This window comes from Malania oleifera, chromosome 3 (assembly GCF_029873635.1).
Source record: "Malania oleifera isolate guangnan ecotype guangnan chromosome 3, ASM2987363v1, whole genome shotgun sequence".
NCBI classification, from domain to species: domain Eukaryota; kingdom Viridiplantae; phylum Streptophyta; class Magnoliopsida; order Santalales; family Ximeniaceae; genus Malania; species Malania oleifera.
In genome coordinates this window covers 746,372-766,348 of record NC_080419.1, presented here as the reverse complement: position 1 = coordinate 766,348, position 19,977 = coordinate 746,372, and the positions used below count along the sequence as shown (strand labels likewise).

The 19,977-nt window shown below is 37.3% G+C and overlaps 1 protein-coding gene across 5 annotated transcripts in view; it reads left to right on the top strand.

Annotated features, from left to right (window-relative positions):
- The window catches only part of LOC131151658 (protein N-terminal asparagine amidohydrolase), a 50,062-nt gene that overhangs the window by 7,553 nt on the left and 22,532 nt on the right, over positions 1 to 19,977 (top strand). For 3 of the 5 annotated variants that reach the window (XM_058102961.1, XM_058102959.1, XM_058102962.1), the window contains exon 2: positions 8,208 to 8,393. The exons of 1 other annotated variant lie outside the window; for it this stretch is intronic. In XM_058102961.1, the coding sequence (XP_057958944.1) occupies positions 8,208 to 8,393 (186 nt within the window). The remainder of the gene's footprint in view (positions 1 to 8,207; positions 8,394 to 19,977) is intronic. One more of the 5 variants, XM_058102960.1, reaches the window with a different exon arrangement.

The window sequence follows — 19,977 nt, the reverse complement described above, 5'->3', positions numbered from 1 at the left end:
ATCATTCATCAATCAAAGTTGTCTTTTGATCGAACTTGTGCTTGATAGAACTATCTAATCCTTGCCCAATATTAAATAACTCCCTTCTTGTGCAAGTTGAGGTATATTAGATTGCTTTTTACTTCGTAATAATTCTTTTGATTTTTCGTCAAAACCCAAATCTCCAACAAGTTTCTACCAATTATCTTCTTCTCCCTTATCTAACTCACTGATTGACTAAAAGGTTGGACTCAAAATCACAAAAGCTACTTAGGTCATCATCTGCTTCTAAGCACCTCTCATCTTCATTGAAGTTGTCAATTTTAGTATCTTCATATACAACTGAATGCGTCCATTTGCTGCAACTTGGGTCAGTTTCGTAAGGGAACCTGCCCTCTTTCTGCTGCTTTGATTGTTGTACGAGGTCCTCTATACAGGCCTGATGCCTAGTTACATTGTCAGAGATCTCTACTTTCTCTTCAGCCAATTCAGCCTTCTCCACCCATGATTCCATATCCAGGTCTTCGGGAAGATCAGTCATATCCTTTAAGGATAACTTAACCTGAGTATGTTCACTGGAAACCTTCATCTCTGGGCAGATTTTCTGTATATTCTTCCATAGTTCCGGTCTCAGTATTTTCCTTGCTGGTTTTTCCATAATTATTTCAAAGTTGGGTACTAACGTCTGATCTCTTATCTTCTAAGATAGACCCAACACCCTTTTGGATAAAACTTGGTCCGCAGTTCTCTTTTCCTTTAATTACCCATTTAGTGTCTAGAAGAGGCCCCTTACTAACAGGCCTAAACTTTCTTCTTCCAAGCCCAGAATTATGTTTGGAAGCAAATTTAAAATTGCGTCTGGGTAGGAAAGTTACACCACCTAGTGAGACTTAAGGCTTGGTTTTGCTGTTGTTGTTATTTGTGTAGGAAAGTTGGAAAATTTTTCTTGAAATCACGAGATTCTCCATCTTTTCTTTCCAAATCCTTCCCCTCGCTGGCACATTGCTGGCGACTTCTGTGAGGGATCGTCTCTCTAGCTGCCTCAAACCCCCACTCTGCTCCTTCGTAACATCTTGTGGTTAATTATGTTCAAGACACCACAGTCTGAACATCTAAACACAATCTCCTTGCCTTGTTCAGATGAGAGCAGCAAAAGAGCTTCAAAGAAATCCCTCCAACCTTCACTGTTCTTACTCTTAGGAGCACAAATAATGCTTTTTTTTACTCCTGCAATTCCCTTTTCAACTTGTAGGAATCTTCCTTTAACATTGGATTGCAAATTGATCGAGACATAGGATCCTTCGCCTTGTTAGTATAAGCCTCCTCGAGAGAGCTTGTCAATGCCTTGATTTCCTTTGTAAATCACCCCTAGTAACTTAGTGATCCAAAGAAGTTCCTTAGTAAAATGTGACAGAACTTTCTCCCTACAAACTCTTAAATTCTGAAGTTTGAAGGCTTGAGACGATTAGCACATAATATTTTGCAATTGACCCGGACTGAGGAATGTCCTCCCTACCTAAACAACTTTTTACTTGATAAGCAGCTGGTCTCACCCATTCTACAATACCACCTCTAATCAACCTGAGTCGTGAAGAAGCCGAAAACCACCCTCACCGAACCTGAGACTAAGACTCGCGACTGGGTAATCTTTGAGAGCCGTAAAATGAAAGTTGAATGTTCTTTGAAAGCCAAGGATAATTTGCCTTAAAGGGAGTCAAAGATTTGCTAGGATGTTCTGAAGGGAGTTAGAAGGGTTTTCTGAAAAATGGATGGAAAAAAGAAAGGAAAATGGGGGCTCAATAGGTCTTTGTAGAAGGAAAATGAGCTAGCTAGAGAATTGATCGACTATGATAAAATCGAACGATCACTCTCTATTGCTGATGGAACTATGCAAACCCTAAAGCCAAGGATGATGTGTCATATGCATCGCAGGGATTGTACGAGAAGACGACAGGTCCCACTGATGGATATAAGGTTTGAACCCTCTGAAGGTGTTGAGTCTACGATTTGGTTTGATTCAAGGTTAAGGTTAGTTGAGAAACTGGGATTCTGGCCAGAAGATAAGGGAGAAGGATGTTCAAAGTTGTTCGCCATTCTCGTTGTTGTGAAGGGTGGTGGGGTCGCGAAGGATGGTCCATTGGTTCTTCCTCCATTTAAATGTTAATTTAAATCAAGTCGAGTTCAACTGTAAAAATTTTGAGATTGGTCTACTCCAATTCGAGTTTTGAACTTAACATTTTTGAGTCAAATTCAAGTTTTGAGTATTTATTGTTTTGACTCAACTTGAGTCGAATAGAACCCTTTTAGATATCGCGGGCCAAGTTTTAGATGGCTGGAAATAAGACACTAAAAGCCTCCTGATCACACATCATGCCGAAAATAAATGTTGTCCCCATTCCCCTCTTGGAATCTAATAAAGGAACAAAGTCATTCGATTGATGTATTTCCACACCCCTACACCATGTGGTCCTCTGCCAACCTGAGAGATCCACTCATTATGCTCAAGCCCATATCTCACTTATGAGTCTCCATAACCATTTCCCGATAAGGGCTTTATTGAAGATGTGGACGGACTTTAAACCCAAGTGTCCTGAACAAATAGGTTGTTTCACCATGCTCCATTTGAGCAGGTGGAACTTGAATTCTGCCCCCAAGTTCCCCATTAGGATCCTCCTTTGAATTCCTTCCGGTCTCTTGGCAATAGAAGTTGGGAGTGAGAGGAGTGACATGAAATAAATCAGAAGATTTTTCAAGATAATAAGAGTGAGCCTACATCCTTTTAACGAAAAATTTCTTTTCCATCTTGTTAACCTTTTTTTGAACTTCTCGATAATTGGGGCCCATGCTCCTTTATCTATGAATTTGGCTTCGAGAGGTAACCCAAGGTGGTTGATAGGGGAAATTGGGAAAGATCCTAATTGCATCCCAAAGGACCTGCAAGAAAAGGTCCTCCTAAACTGTCACCAGTCGGAATAATTTAACTTTTTCCAAGATTTATTTTCAAGCTTCAGACAGCCTCAAACGCTGCCAAAATGCATCATAGATTCAGATGTGGAGAGGGTCATCCTCACAAAAAATGATGGTGTCATTTGCGAACAAGAGATGTGAGCAAAGACCTTCCATTTCTATCAACTCTGAGGCCTTTAAGAGTCTTATTTTGGTATGTTTTTTCAACATGTGGCTCAACACCTTCATCACCACAATGAACAAGAAGGGGGACAAATGATCCCCTTGTCTTTGTCCTTTGGAGGAGCTCTAAAGAAATCAGCTGGGAACCCATTTATGAGCACTGAGAAATTTGGTGTATCAATGCAATAGGCGTTCCAATTGTGCCATTGCTCTCCAAAACCCATCTTTTTAGTAAGATAAAGAAGAAAGTACTAGGTGACAAGACCAAAAGCTTTCTCCATTTCAAGCTTACGTACCACATCACTATGCCTTCCTCTGTGGTAGGTATCCACCATCTCGTTAGTGATGGGGGCTGTTCATGATCTGTCTTCTGACCCCGAAGGCATGTTGATGTTGCCTGATAACTTCTGGAATGGTTCTTTTGGGATCTTCTTAGCAAGGAACTTTAGCAAGGATCTTATAAATACTTCCCACTAGGCTGATTGAAGGAAAGTCCTTAATTAATGGCCCCATAATTCTTAGGAATTAAAGTAAGAGAAGTGGCATTGATGCTGCACTCAAATCTACCTATCTAAAGAAATCATCAAATGTGCTGATGATGTCTTGCTTGAGAGTGTCCCAATTAGACTGAAAAAAAGATAAGCAGAAACCATCTAGGCTGTGTTCTTTGTCTCCATTGCAATCTCTAATAGCTTGGAGGATTTCAGCTTCTTCAAAGGGCTATCTAGCCACTTTGCAGTAGAGGGGCTTTAGGAGATTTAAAATTGATACCATCCACTTCAGATCTCCAATTTTCAGTTTTAGAGAAGAGGACTTTGTAGAACTCATAGATACCCTTTTGATTTCCTCTTCCTCTACCAAGGTGTTCTCCCTGATTTCAAATTTTCAATGCTAGGAATGGTGTTCAGTTTGTGGTGAACGTTTGCAGTCCTACGGAAAAATTTTGTGTTTCCATCCCCCTTTTTTGAGCCAAAAGGCTCTAGATTGCTGCCTCTAGGTGATCTCTTCAAGGCTGATGATCTCAATCAATTCCTTCTTCAGAAAGACCCTTTTTGCCCTTCCATTGATACTGAGCCCTTGTCCCATCTCATGCTGGTCAAGATCCTTGATGCGATTTATAATAGTGGTCTTTTTTTGTTTCAATATTTCTGAAAGTGTTTTTGTTTCCACACCTTGAGCGCTTTAGTTTTCAACTCCTTTAGTTTTGATGCGAGAAGAAAGCTAGCTTTCCCCTTTGTCTAAACCGTGGGCCATCCGTGCTTAACGAGGTCTCCAAAGCCATTATGCATTAACAACATGTTCTCAAAGCGGAAAGTAGTGCCCGACCCGACCAATCTGCCCAACCTGACCAGCCCAATCGAACTGACCCAAAAAACCGTTTGGAATGGTTTATGGGCCGGTTATCGGTTTCCCATGTTTTTTAACCCGATCATATGGTTTGGTTTATGGGTTTAGTGTCAAATCTACGTGACCCAATCTGAACTGCTTCTTTGCACATATATATGCCTACTATTATTCAAGACTTAGGCAAAAATGCATAGGATGGACAATCAATGGACACATGCATTTTGGAATGTTTAATTTTTATGTTTTTAATTTTATTTCTGTTGTAATGTTTATGGATATGATGTTTTAGCCCCTATTGGATTGGATGACAATAGACATATTTTGCATATTTTGTTTTATGTTGTTAATGGTATGCGAGTTAGAAAATAGACAAAATATTTTTTTTGATTTGTTTCGAACCTTCTTATATTGTGTTATCAATTTAAAATTGAAAATTATAAAGTACTTAGGTTGCGGTTGATAAAATTAAGCATTAAGTACTAAGTACTAGATACAATTCTGAATATGTGAGTTGGGTTCTTAATATAACTAGAACTTGTCTTTAAATCTGAATGCTGAACTATTTTATTTGTTTGGGAACTATCGTCTGAATATAGTATTTTTATTATTTGAACCCTATAAAGCACCAAAAGAAAGACCGCCTACTAAAAATAAGAAATATTTTTTAAAAATTCAAAAAATAATTTTTTTATTATACAAAAACTATGTCTCTCAAATTTAATACATAACAATATTTTCTTTTATTAAAAATATTATATAAATTTAAAATATTATTTAATTGTGAATAAGCAATTATAGAATAACAAAAGCTGCTAATCAATATTATAAATATATATATATATATATATATATTTTCCCCCTATAACTCATTAACTCCATTTCCTTTCTTTTTTGCAATATCAGCCACTAATGACTGTTATAAAAATATATATTTTAACCTCATTTTATTCTTTTTGCAATGCCAGCTCCTAGTTAATATTAAATATATATTTTATATTTTAGTTTCTCGTCCACACAAACACAACCCCAACCCCAACCCCAATAGTAACTCCATTTCCTTCTCTTTTTGCAATGTTGATTGGGATTTATTAGGACCATGACAAGTAACAAAATTTTCACATTTTAAACACCAAGTCCTCAGTTGCAAGGTTAGGTTTTTGTAATCATCTCCTCCCCCATCATTAGGGTCGTTCCTTTCTTCAGCTCTGTTCTATTAATTTCTTCCATGTTCCAAGAATTTCACCTTCCCCTTCAATGCCGCGTTCTTTGTATATTTTGAGTAATTTCTTAGAAGCCGCACAGCAACTCTCGTGTCACCTCCTTCGATCGTCCTCAACATGCTATTCACAAGGTCAAAGTCGCCTACAGGCCCCAGAAGCTGAAGGATATGGCTCAATAAAAGCAGCACTGGCATCATCCCTTCCTTTAAAATCAATTCCCCGTATTTCTCTCTGCAATTCTGGTATATCAACAGTAAAATTACTGCTGCTTGCCTCCTTGCGCCGCAAAGAACCGTTTATCGTGGAGAGAAGGGGATAAGAAACAGTAGAATTAAGGGTAGATGCGGAAAATGAGTGTTAAATGGTTGGTGCTGACTGAATCAGCAATGAAGCAGGTGCTGGTTCGGTCAGTGGACATTAAGAACCCATTTAGAGTCCAAACAAACAACAGTGATTCACTTATTAGTGAATCAATTAAGGGTTAGCCTCTAAATGAGGTTATTAAGTGCAAACAAAAGCCCCCTTAGTGTGTTACTCATCCTATTACATTGATACCATTGTTTTTTTATTTTTTTAATAAGAAGTCTATTAATTTAATATGTTTAACTTGAATGATACTAGTTTATGTATTGTTTTAAATGTAGCGTATATTGTTATATTTGGCAAAAATTTTCACACGTATTCCTTTGTGTGTGCATGTGTGTGTGTTTTTTTTCCTACTTCACCTTGTTTTAAGTTAAACCGCCAACCCGAACCAAACCACCCAATATGCAAGCCAACGCAAACCGACCTGAACCGCATTCTCAACGGTTCAACTTAGGATTGGCTTTTTGCCAAACCAACAGGGTCGGATCGGCTAGAATTTAGGTCCAACCTGATCCATGAACACCTCTAGCATAGAGGGGTTGGCTCCCATTTGACTTCTTCCTCGTCAATGAGATAGGGGGAGTGATCTGAAGTGGGCTTGGGAAGGAGTCTTTAAGTGGCTTTGGGGAAGTTAATGTTCCAATCCACTAAAATAAGGAATCTGTCAACCCTTGAGAAAGAAGATGGCTTTCTAGTGTTGGACCAAGTGAAAGTTCCCCCCATGAGTGGAAGATCAATGAGGTCATTTACATTGATGAAGTCCTAAAAATCTCTCATGCAACTATTCTCTGCTCTGCCTCCGCTTCTTTCATGAGGAAACAACACTATATTGAATTCTCCTTGGATAACCCAAGGTGCATCCTGTCGGCTTTTAATTTTCTGGAGCTCTCTCCAATAAAGGTGTCTATGAGGTCCTCCTGGGTGCATGCCATCGGCTTTTTTCATCCTTTGTCAAATTTGAGAGACTTTAAGGTCAGTATTGGCATTTTGTTCAAGGGGGATCTTCTCTTTGGTCTCCCAGCCTTTTCACCTTCTTCACAGCCCATACCAATGCTTTCAGGTCCTTCATTTCCCACGAAGGTCCAGCCAAGGCTGTGGGGTTGGCAGCTAATTTCTGGAACACCCATCAGCTTGTGACACCTTGAGAAGCTGAGATGGAGACGGAATCAGGGCCTTCTTACACCAGGCTGAGGTCACTGATTTACCCTTGATTCCAGCCCCTGCACCCCACTTGGACAGTGCGTTATAAGGCCTGCTTACCCGTAGCAAGCAATTAAGATTAATCCGTTTTAGAACTGAAGTCCACATAAAAGCCCAAATTTTGAAGGGAACCTTGGCTTTCCTGATAGCGTTCTTCAAAAGAAAAGAAAGATATCCAGAAGGATTCCCCAAATGAGAAAGGAAGGATCTTGTAGTAAAAGAATGCAGAAGAATCCCTAATCCAGAATTTGGAAGAATCCCTAATCCGAAAAATGTTGCATCATTCCTCCTATGAGGAACAAATTTCTCCAACTCTCTCATCGCAATAGTGAATTCATCACCTTATCTTTCGTTGAGATTCCAAGAAAAATGAATATTCTAAGAAAGTGAGCTCCCCCTCAAAAGAAATAAAAAGAATTTACTGAAGCATTAACAATCAATATAATGGAGGGACCAACAATTCCAACGAAATCTCACCAAATATCCTCCCAAAACTTGATGGAATTCCCATTGCCAACGAAATCTTCACCCTTTCCCTTGCATTTTCTCTCGTTCATGAACAATCGAAAAAATGAGAATTTATCCAAACATAATTGAACATTATAAAAGATGAAAGGTTAGTGGCATGTAAAAAAAAAAAAAAATTATTTGTTATTGTTTTCTTCCGTAATTTCCTCAATAACATAATGAAGAAAAGTAGATTCAGTTGTATTTTTTATTTCTGTTCCTTCATGTTTGCCAATATCCAAATGGAGATTTAGAGAACAAGAAGAGAGTGGGTGATTTTGGATTTATTATGAAGCAAATTTATTATTCTAAACAAACTTCATCACTCCAGATGCATAATTCTTGTTTACAAAACATCTTCCATGGATTTCTTTCCATTGATAAGCTGTTTTTTGGATTATTCTGTATGCTTATATGTGTGGCGAATTGTTAGCAAACTCAAAAATTGGTGCTTAACAGGGAAGTGATATTGTGGATGCGCTTATGAAAAATCTCACTTTGGTAACTACATCGTGTTCATTCAGAGCTATCCCAGTGAAGAAATTTTCATCTCTTGAAGAGTCTGGTTCAGAGTCATCGATGCAGACTAGATATGTTTATGTGTTTCAAAGAGAATATGCTACTGTTGACCCTGCTCTTGTGGATGTATGCTTATTTCTTCATTCCTTCAGTGAAAGTTTTATAAATTCCCTATCATTGAATTTAATTCTATGTCGAGGCACAGTAAATATTAGGGCTGTAATTGGTTTGATTTAGTTTGGTTTTGCCCAAAACCGATGACTGAACTCAAATAATCAGCTCTTAAGAGTTTAGACTGAAACTGAACTGAAAAATGTCCACTTAATCAAAATTGGATAGTGGGTTCAGTTTGTTTGTTTTTTTTTTTTTTTGAGTTTATTTAATGTTATGTCGAGGCCCAGTAAATATTAGGGCAGTAATCGGTTTGGTTCAGTTTGGTTTTGCCCAAAACCGATGATTGAACTGAAATAATAGTTCTTAAGACTGAAACTGAACTGAAAACTGTCCATTTAATCCAAATTGGTCAATGGTTTAATTGGTTTGGTTCAGTTTGGTTTTTTTTTTTTTTTGGGTTTATTTAATGTCTTAAGATTTTCAATTTGGGCCAAACGTCAAAATCAATCGAAGGCCCAACCCATTTTTGATTGGGCCTAAGGCAAAAGCAGATTTTAGTGCATACTCCAGTGGAGTACATGTGAGATTTACCCATGCAAGGGACTTTTGGCTGGAGCCTATTGCAGGTGAGAAAGTGAGGGGTTGGAGTTTGATTTTACAAGTGTCTGAAGGTTCATCCTTCTTCTTCATGGGAGATATGGGACAAATACTTGACAGTTCCCACTAGGACGAGTAGCTACAGCCTTGTTTTCATCCCTTGTCCCACGTCGAAAATCAACAAGGTGGGGGGAGCTTCTCCTCTATAAAACCCTCACCTGTCCTCTCACAGAAACCTTAGTCTTAAAAGCTATAAAAAACTATAAAATTGCAGTAGTCATTTAGAAAATTAAAATAACATATAAATAGTATCTAAAAAATGGAAAATATAAATATATATTTTTGTAAATTGGTTTTCTGGTTAGTTTTTTATGTAAAACCAAAACTAACTGAAACTTAAAAATGTTTTTAAAAATAATACTTAAACTAAAATCGAGAATCAAAAAAAAAAAAATCAAACTGAAATGTTAATGATTTGGTCTTGATCTGGTTTTTGGTTTTTTGGAAATTTTTGTACATCCTTTGTGAATTTGCTGCCACTTCTACTTTTTTTTTTTTTATCTATTCATTCCATTGTGCTAACCAGTCAAACTAATTATCATTAGTTGGATGGATTACTCATATAGTTTAATGACACCAAAATCTTACTAATCCAACCCAAAAAAAAAAAATCTTGGAGCACACCATATATATATATATTTTATAATAAAAGAAGAATTTCATTAATAGAATAAGAATATACAGGTTGGAGAATAAGATGTCTCCTTAACAAAATCTGGAAAATCGAGATAAAAAACACAAAGAAACAACCTAAAGACTTTAAAACAAAAGAGAGAAAAACGAGCACGAACTAACACTCCATCGCATGATGCCAATCGCACTGAATATCTGAAAAGCTCACCCCCTTAAAATTCCCTTGTCCCACACACCAAAGAGAAGCCAAATAATGTATCTTTTCCGAAGCTAGCAACTGAAACAACTTCTTCCCTAGAAGAAAAGTGTGCACATTACGCTCCATCCACAACCCCCAAAAGATTGCAAAAAAAGCACATTTCCAAAGCGCTGCCCTTTCCTTTTTCCTGCCAAAGCCAACAAAAGACACTGCCAAAAAATTCTCCAGTGTTGGAACCCACCCACCATTCGCCTACAATACCAAATAACTTATTCCAAACCCTCCAAGTGTAGTCATAATGAATGAACAAATGCAATAATGATTCTGAGCAACTAAACAGAGAACACAAATGTCTGGCGATATAGCCTTCAAAAGTCTCCTAACCTGCAGCGAGTTATTGGTATTAGTTATGTGAAGTGCAACAAACCAGATTAAAGCCTTACTTTTTAGGGGGACTTTGGCCTTCCAAATTGAACTATAGAGAGGAAAAGATAAATTAGACCTATTCAAAAATCACAAAAGTAAACTCTGAAGGATCCAGAGACCAAGATTGCCTATCGTCCACTAAAGAATGAACAATTATTAAACAAGACTAGCAAAGAGGATAGCTCTACCATCTCCCTATTGTTTAACGATCTATGAAAGTGGATATCCCAATAAGCTAATTCCTTCTGACCATTCTTCACCTTATATTTGCCTCCATCAAGTCTAATATAATTTCCTCCCTGATCAGGCAACATGAGGTCCAAGTCATCCAACAAACTCGAGTTTCAAGGTCCTTCCCAGAGTAGGCAGAAATCCATCCTTTACCTGATGTTCTTCTTTAGGAACATCATCTTCAAAAATATTAATTCCATCTAAGCCTTCTAAAGGAGGAGGTGACACATAAAATAAAAATCCCTGACATCATTAGTAGAAGAATCAGAAGAATAACCATGCTGATCCTGAAACATCACAATCAAAGTCTCTACTGCCTGCACTATCATCGTCTGAAACATCCCCCCATCTCTTACCATACTTGCTGGTACTAGCCTTTTCATCAATTGGCTCCTCCATTATACTTAAACCACCTTTTTAATCTCTCCTAAGAATTATTCTTTGTGATTTTACTAGATGATTCTCAAATTTCTTCAAGTTAGTTACATAAAGTAAAAGCGTGATGTCTTAACTTTTCAGAGAGTTTAAGGGCCTGTTCAGTTGTAGAAAACTGTTTTCATTTTGATTTTTCTAGATTTTTTTTTAAAAAATAATTATGAAAATGCCACCATGATTTCTAGTTTATCAACATTTGTATATGAAAGTCGGAAAATAAAATTTTTCCCAAATTTTCAAATACAAAGATTGGAAAATAGGAGAAGAAGGTGAAAGTTTTGCCACTATTTGGAAAATTGAAAATGGATAATGAAAACTTTTCTCTACAACTGAACAGGTCCTAATTAAGATTTACAACAAAATGGCTTTGGTTCCCTTGAATTGTTTCAAGATTAAGGAACCCAGCTATTAAGAGGCAATTAAGTGCAGACACAAAACCTAACCTTTTGTTTAGGAGCATGGATTTTTCGGACCTTAGATTTGGAACTATATGGATTTGGACTAATTTTAATACAATTTTGATTTGTGTGTATTTGGATAAAACACAAGTTAAAGTTGTATTTGGTATTGTCCAAATTCATACAAGTTCAAATTCAACCAAAGTCCATTCTCCTGAACTCAACCTAAGCGTCAGTTGCTACCCCAGGATTTGTGTACTGATATGCCTAGATTAGCAGCTGTGGTTCACCACAAGGGTATTTAGGCTGGGAAATTTGTTGCCTTAAGATGGAAGATATTTTTATATGCTTCATCATCATTATACATTGCAAAACCTTATTCTTGTTTTTATTTTAATTTCTCAAAAGCATAAGTAAACTTTCTTGTATGTCAAATATATGAGAGACTATAGTTATGAACATCTTCATTATTCAAATACTAGCTTCAGGATTCAAATATGCCATATATGATATATTTTATGTTTTCTAATCCACTTTTCTTATTTTTTGAATACTGCAATAACTGGATGACCACTAAGGGTGAGTTTGGCCCCCCTTTCTTGGAGGAGCTTCATCTTTTTAAAATGTAAAACATGGATACTGCATTCGTTAAACAAATTTTTATATTTTAAGGAGCCATTTTTTTATCTTTCTAGGGAACTTCCAGAAATACAGATTTGCAGCTTTCAGAAGCTACAAACTAGCCTTTTTTTTTTTTCTTCTAAAAAATTATTATATTCCATGGATATCATCAGTTGTTGCAAGTATTACTAAAATATCTACAGATTAATTATGCTTCTTGATTTTTTTTTTTTTGGATAGAAAAAGAAGAAATTTCATTAATAGATTACAAATATACCGAAAGGATGATAATACATCCACCTATAGAAAATCTGGACAAACCATAATGAAAATACCGAAAAAAAAAACAGCAAAAGAAAGAAAAATGAAACAAACAAAAACTATGTCTCCCATAATCAAGCCTTCATATTATGTGAATCTTGTTGAACTCCAAAAAAGCTCACTTCCAAAACCAACACATCACAACCATGCTGTGTAATCTTTTCTCAGACCAGCAGACAATTCAACTTATTCCCTGAAAAGATACGTGTATAAAGTTCCAACCGTAGCCCCGAAAATACTGCAAAAAAAAACCACATTCCTCCATAACACATCCCTATCCTTTCTCCTTCCAAAAATCACATACAAAATAGCCAAAAGGTTCACCAATTTTTGAGAAACCATCTCTCTCAAAACACCAAATAACTTGTTCCACACTCACAATGCAATATGAGATTAGATGCTATTTCTGAATTATTATAGCAAGGCACACAAACATCTGGAGGGAGTGCCTTCAATGGTCTCCTAATCTACAACAAGTTATTCGCATTGATTCTGTTAAGCACGATCAACCGGATAAAAGGATTAATTTTTGGAGGGAGTTTAGCCTTTGAAATAATAGATAAAGCGGAAAAAAAGAATTAGAACGGGTCAAGGACTCACAAAATGATTTACATGAATACACCTCTAATTTTTCAAAGGATCCAAGGACCAAGAATGAGAATCCATATCGAAAGAAATATGACAATTATTCAACAAAATCAACAAGGAGGATAACTCATCCAACTCCCTATCGTTAAGAGATCTCCTAAAATGAAAATCCCAAGAAGCCAAAAGGACTACCAAATCAACAACAAAATAAGGAAGAACACTATTCTGTCCTAAGCTCAAAAGGGAGAGACGAGGAAAAGTGGTGGATAAAACAAGATTTCCCAACCTAAGATGTTTCCAAAAACAAATCTGAGAATGCCTTCCCATGCAGCATAGATCAACAAACTCATGTTGATAAAGTGAGTTGTCAGAAAGAAAAAGTTGAACCAGTTCTTTAGTTGACTGAGCGTGTTTAGGGATACATAGATGCAAAATGGGCTAGTCACCCTTTGATTGCATGTCCACTATTGGAAACTGTTGCGCTTGGTATCTTGGAAAAGTAATAAGTAAATGGTAGTTGCAAGGTCAAGTGCAGAGTCTTAGTATAAAGCTATGGTACATACTGCCTGTGTGTTGATTTGTATTAAGAATAGGTTGGATGAACTTGGGTTCCAACCTTCACAGCCTATGTAGTTGATGTGTGATACTCAGTGGTTGCTTATATTGCTTCCAATTTGGTTTTGATGGGAGGACAAATCATAAAGGTTGATTGTCATTTTGTTCTGGAAAAGCTGGTAAGAGATCATTACAACTGCATATGTGAATTCTAAATATCAATTGTACAGATTAGTATAGCAATATAATATATGTAACAACTAACAAGCTAGAAGCATATGATATATATGCTCAACTTGGGGGGGGGGGGGGGGAGCTTACAGGCTAGCATGTACATCGCATTTGTTATAAGTAGAAAAGGAGAGTTGCCCATTTTGGTTTTGTTTGGCCTCCATGTGGATGTTGAAAAGGAACTAATGGAAAGAAACTTTTAGAAAGGAACTACGGAGAGGAGTCTATTCATGTGGTTATAAATATTATTTGGCTCCCCATGAAAAAGAGGAGCTTTTAGAAAGAAAAAGTTGATCTTGAATGTTGAAAAAAAAAATTGAAAATGATAGAAAGAAAATTTTTAATGATATACTGATTAGTAAAAATAAAATAAAATAAAATGAACATATTTACTAGGGGTGTACAAAATTAATGAAAAACTAGAAAAAAGGAGTTGTTCGGAAGAAAAAAGTTGAACTGCTTCTTTAGTTGATTGAGCAACAAACCAAGGAGGTTGTTCCATGTCAACCTTTTCATAGAGAGGCATTCTTGACAACCAATTGGTTTATAGGCCAGTGTATCATTATGGTTGAAGAGATAAAGAGAGTTTGATTATGGAGAACATGTCTGAGTAATCCTATCTGTACATGTGAGTGGTTTTTCTGTCACTGGTTTAGCCTTCGAATGAGTAACTCAACCATTAGGATTGAATTTCACAATAAACACCGAAAGGCAACCAACCATAGGCTTACGAGCCGAAATGACACAAATTCCCAAGTATCATTGGCCCTAAGGCGTGAATCTCTTCATCCATGCTGCACTCCACCCCTTGGTTGAATGAAGCTTCAAATGCATACTTGGGAATAGAGTTAGGTGGCAAAGAGGTAGCAAAATAGTAACAGGAAGGTGACAAAGAATTATAGGACACGAAGTATATTTAGGAAATAGAAGAGAGTATGGTGTCTTGCCTTGAAGACAAATTATGGCATTCGATTAATGAGAGAGCTTTCTATAAGAATTGCATAGCTCCAAAACATTTTGGGCACATTCATTTGGAATAGCAGGGTATGTTTGACTTAGAATATATTTTATTTTTTCTGTAACCCATTTTGTTGTGGGGCATGAGCAAGAGAGGATTGGTGAACTGTTCTTGAGGTATTCATATACTTGGTAAAATGGGTGCTAAAGTACTCTTTTACATTGTCAATATATTGAATACACATATTAAATTGAGTTTTAGTCTTATGATCCTTTGTTAAATGAAGTAAAGTTATTCGAATGACCATCAAGAGAAGTAACGAAATATTTGAATCCCAATTTATAAAGGACACATCTGTGACAAACACAGAAGGACTAATTGCCCAAGTATTGTCTTGCGAAAAGAGTGACATGTTGATACTTTACCAGTGGACGAAACTCACATCCTAAACATGAAGGACAAAGGGATCTGTTGTCTTCTTGCTTGTTTACTTTGGTGTTTAATAGTTTGAGTAGGATGATTTTACATTCTCAGGATCTTGGGGTGATTAGGGGCCTTTTGATTGGGAGGGAGGAGGTGGAGGGGTCTCATCTTCAATCTGCGGATGTTACTCTTTTATTCATGGAGAATAATGTTAAGAAACTCTGCTAGTTCCTTATTTTGTTCAGAATTTTTGAGAAGATTTTGGGTTGAATTTTCTAAAGAGTGAGATGTTGGGTATTAATTTGAATAGTAGTGAATTAAAGGGTTTGGGTCTCTAGCTACAACTATTTGGCTTGGTCCTTGTCACATTTAGGCCTTCTTTGGGTGGGGTGGGGGGAGCTAGGAATATAAGATCACTGTAAGTGCTTTCCTTTCTAATCTTGCCACTTATTTTTTCTTTTTTATCCCGTTTTAGAATTCCGGAGGTGGCTGGGACCTTGAAGAAAAGTATGAGAGATTGCTTTGGACCTGCTTTGGGGAGGATTAGAGGGATCCCCACAAGTTGGAATGTGGTTAGGAGAACCAAATCTGTCGGTTGACTGGTGCTTGGCAATGTGGTTTCTAAAAACATCTCCCTAATCAGTTAAGGTGGGAGAGTTGCTATTGGAAAATTTCAGGGGTTTTTGGAAAGAATAAAAATGGTGGAGCTCTTTGGGATGTGGGTGTTTTCGCCATAGTTATATACAAGTATAACATAGAAAAGCAGGGTATCTGTGATGTGTATGTGTAGGATGAACCAAATCCTCATTGAATTTGATTTTTCCATTAGAGGGGGCTTCTACATTTTCTGCTTTAACCCTTGTGGGTACTCCACGGGAGTTGTTGACTACTCATAGCTATTACCTTAACACCAAAGAAGAGCTCGAACCAATGTTGTGGATTGAGAGGAATGAGGGGATTTTTAAAGGTTGCTCAACCCGGTCATGGCTTTTATGGGATAGAGCTACTTTCCTTGCATCCATATGGGTGCACACTTTGGATATTTTTGGGGATTATCGCTGTCCAATCTCATAAGAGACTGGAGAGTAGTGCTTATGTGTTGGTTACTTGTATTGTTTTTTTCTTTTTTTTTTCATTGGTGTGTTTTGGCTTTTCTGCATTTCTAGTTTTCTGGGGAGGAATTCCTGTCCTCTAAATCATTTACTCTGTTTGTCAGTTTCACTAATGTTGTCTTCTTTTATACAATTTAAAAAAAAAAAAATCCCTAATTGGAAAGTGGTTATTGACTGTTGGTGCCACATTTGTTTAGAATAATGCACCAATGTCATTTTTTTTTTCCTTTTCAGAGAGGCTGTCTTTCATGGATTTCTATATTTTCAAGAGTCTCAATGAAGAAGAGGTTGATGAGCTTATTTCATCATCGGGTGTGCTGGATTCTTTTATTCCTATTTCGAGTAGGGATGCTAGGTCTTGGATTGGGGATTCTTCGGGGGCTTTTCTCAAAGTTGTTCTTTACTCGTCTTGTAAAATCTTCAAATCCTAGTCTTTTCCATTTGAATTAAGCTGTTTGGCAAGCAGAAGTTCGTTTCAAAATTTAGGCCTTTGTTGGACTCTTGTTTTGATTAATATGAATGACTTGCTATGGATAAGGTGATCCTATGAGGCTCTTAGCCCGGATGCTTGTTTGCTGTGCTGTGAGCAAATGAGACTAATGTTCATCTTTTTCTTCATTTCTGGGTGGCGAGGTATCGCATCAACACTTTGCTTTCTTGTTATGGTGAGGATTGGGTGGCCCTGCAAATGTGTATTTTTTGTTGGTGAGGTTTTGGGAAGAGTAGATGGAGGACTTCACTGACTTGTGCAGTGTGTGCCATTATTTGGATTCTATGGCTCAAGAGAAGAGCAAAAATTTTCAAAAATCAGAAGACTTCCCCAATTTTGCTTTAGGAGAAAGTTAATTTTTTTGCCTTTTTTTTTAAGGTACATTCCTTTGGTTTTTTGGGGGGAGCTGTTGCTCCGATCTTCAAAGGGATTGGAAGGCTGTGTTGTTGTAATTATTTTTGTTCTTTTCAGAGGTTGCCTTGTCCTCCATGTCTTGGACTTTTAAAATCTTTAATGGTATTGTTTTGCTATCTAAAAAAAAAACCTAGATAGAGGAATCAAACTAGGAATCAGTGAGGGTTGAACTAGGTGATAATGAATATGGAGAGGTGTGACTTCAGCACTGCAGGTAGTAAATGAGGATAGCAAATCAAGTACTAAGGTCCCTCAGCTTCAAGTCCTATGCCAATCGTCCTCCTCCTCTTCAAATCCTCAAAAACAATAGAATTAGGGGACAAGTTGATTGAATAGTTTTAAGATTTTGCAAGGTTAAAAGGAAATTTAGCAATGTACAAAATAGATCAGAGCAAACCAAAATTAGTAGGATTCACGGCCCCCACCCCATTGACTTTGGTATTACAGCACTTTGCAAGGGTAACATGGGGTATGTTTGTCAGAATGGTGGAGTTTTGATACAAGACTAGCTGACTAGGTATACTGATCATGATCGAAGGTCTAGAAGAAGAAATACTAGATGACAAGCAGGTAATGGGCAAGAGATGCAAAAGGAAGATATGCTCACTTAATGCTTGATGTGGAAGGAACTTGGAATACTCTTCTTCTGACATAGTCACTTTGTGCTGCACTTAGCTGAACAAGCCAGTGTAGAAAATGTGGCAATGGGAGGAGGCTGGCCATGCAGATCCCAACATTAGTCATTTGTATGATCACCATGTCCACAATTAGTGTACTGACATGGTATAACTCTATTGCGTCCATCTCTTCCTTAACCACACCAGAGACCCTATTATCACCAAGCTGATTATCTGAAACACTCTTGAATGGCGAAGGCAGATATCTCACTACCAGAGTTTTGTGTCCAAATTGGGAGGAATGAGGAACGAAGCACATGGGAATAGGGGTTAGCAAGGGAAGGTAACTTTGCTCTGCTGGGACTGGATTGGCTTACTCTTGGGTTTCAAACTGCTAGGAAGTGAAAAAATTCTCTTTATATCTTACAAACATTAGCTGTGAGGTGTTGCACTATTTGAATTCCTCATGAATGTGTTCCATCTCTGCAAATTACTCAGTAACCACTCCAGTCCTCCTGTTGTAGTTGAAAGTACTGTAAGGCATGGTTTTAAATTGCGTAGCGTAATGTAACGATAACGGGTGTAATGGGAAGCGGGAGTAGTGGATGTTACATAACGGGAAGTGGGTGTAACGGCTGTGAACTTTTTTGAAGCACGCACAACCTTGTGCATATTAGCGTACTTGCATGTTTTAAGCTTTTAGCCCTTCTTAGAAAGAGTTTTAGTGTATTTTGGATTGTTTAGTTCGAGCAACTAAGTTATTTAGTAAGGGCAATAAGTTTACATTTGGTTTAAACCACCATTGATAGAAAAATTACCTGTGTGCGTGTATTTATACTTCTCATTATTCTTATCTGTGATAAATTCTTATGAGTGCTAAATTGATTAATAAAACAAAATACATTATACACTCCATTAATCTATTAGACACATAAGACATACGAATAATACAAATATAAAATAGTTAGAAAAGAAAGAAGGTTGAAGTTGAAAAATATAGAACATAAATATCACATTACTAATATTATCAAAATAAAATTTTTCCTAACAAGTTAGTATTTTCAAATTGTTAATTAATGCATCTATTGTGAGTATTTAAAGAAATAGTAAATTTTATATCATTGTCATCCTCTTTATAATCTTTTCCCCCTTTTGCCACTTGGTATATTGAGAATGATATATGAAAGAGAGGGAAAAAGTGAGAAGAAAAAGTAAAAAATAAAATAATTTTTTGGTGTAGCATTCCTGTAGCGGTTACGTAACAGCTGTAGCGGCCTTTACGTAACGGTCGCGGTCTGTAACGGCCGCTACGACCGTGATTTTTATTCCCACTGATTTCGCAGTGTGTAATGGTATCGGTAACCCAAAAAACCATGCTGTAAGGAGATATCCTACATGTGAGTTACCAGATCTCCTTATACATATCAAAGTTCATACACATCTGTGCAGTTTGAGATTCCATCGAATTCCACAATATCGAGACAATCGGCACATCTTCCTGAATCATACCCCCTTCCTTTTGTCATCATCAGGGGCAGAATGGAAGAGATGATTGAACTTGCCTAAGATTGTCAATTAAATTTGATGGTATTGCAACACTATGTGTAACTACTTTCATTTAACTTATCTGTGATGATTTATGGCAATGATGTGAGAACTAGAGTCTGAGGATTCATGAACTCCACCCAAGGAGAGAGACCAAACAAACAGCAATGGAAAAACTAACAACATACCAACTGCTCCTCCATCATAAACAAAGAAGTGAAAGAACCTATGACATGCATCAACAACCTACGTGAACATGTGCCAAGAACAGTTATACAGCAAAGTGCACTAGTTGTGCGCTTGGCAGAATGTCATGACAAAACCATTAAGGTTCAACTTGATCATCATAAATCAGGCACAAAGACTTGCAAAACAACCTGTTGGAATGGTTTATGAAGTGAATTGCAGTATTGGGAAGCAAGTATGAGCAAAACTGCAAAACTGAGCTCCAACGTAGCCTCTCCCCTGGTACATGCATCAGAGGCTTCAGAGCTACATGCCTGTGAACCGTTTGTGTGGGTGCTTGAGTGGCTCACCGGTGACCAGGTTTCAGGTCAGATTGGCAGTATCTGTGGGTTATGCTGTTGGTTTTGCAAGAGGGACATGGATGTGGCTGCATGAAACCTGCAGTGGTGTCCAATGAAGTCAACACGCTCTCCAGTGATGCTGCCTATTTCAAAACAATGTTCAGGGCTTATGGTAAGGCACAAAGGTGAGAGCTCGCAACCATGGTATCAAATAT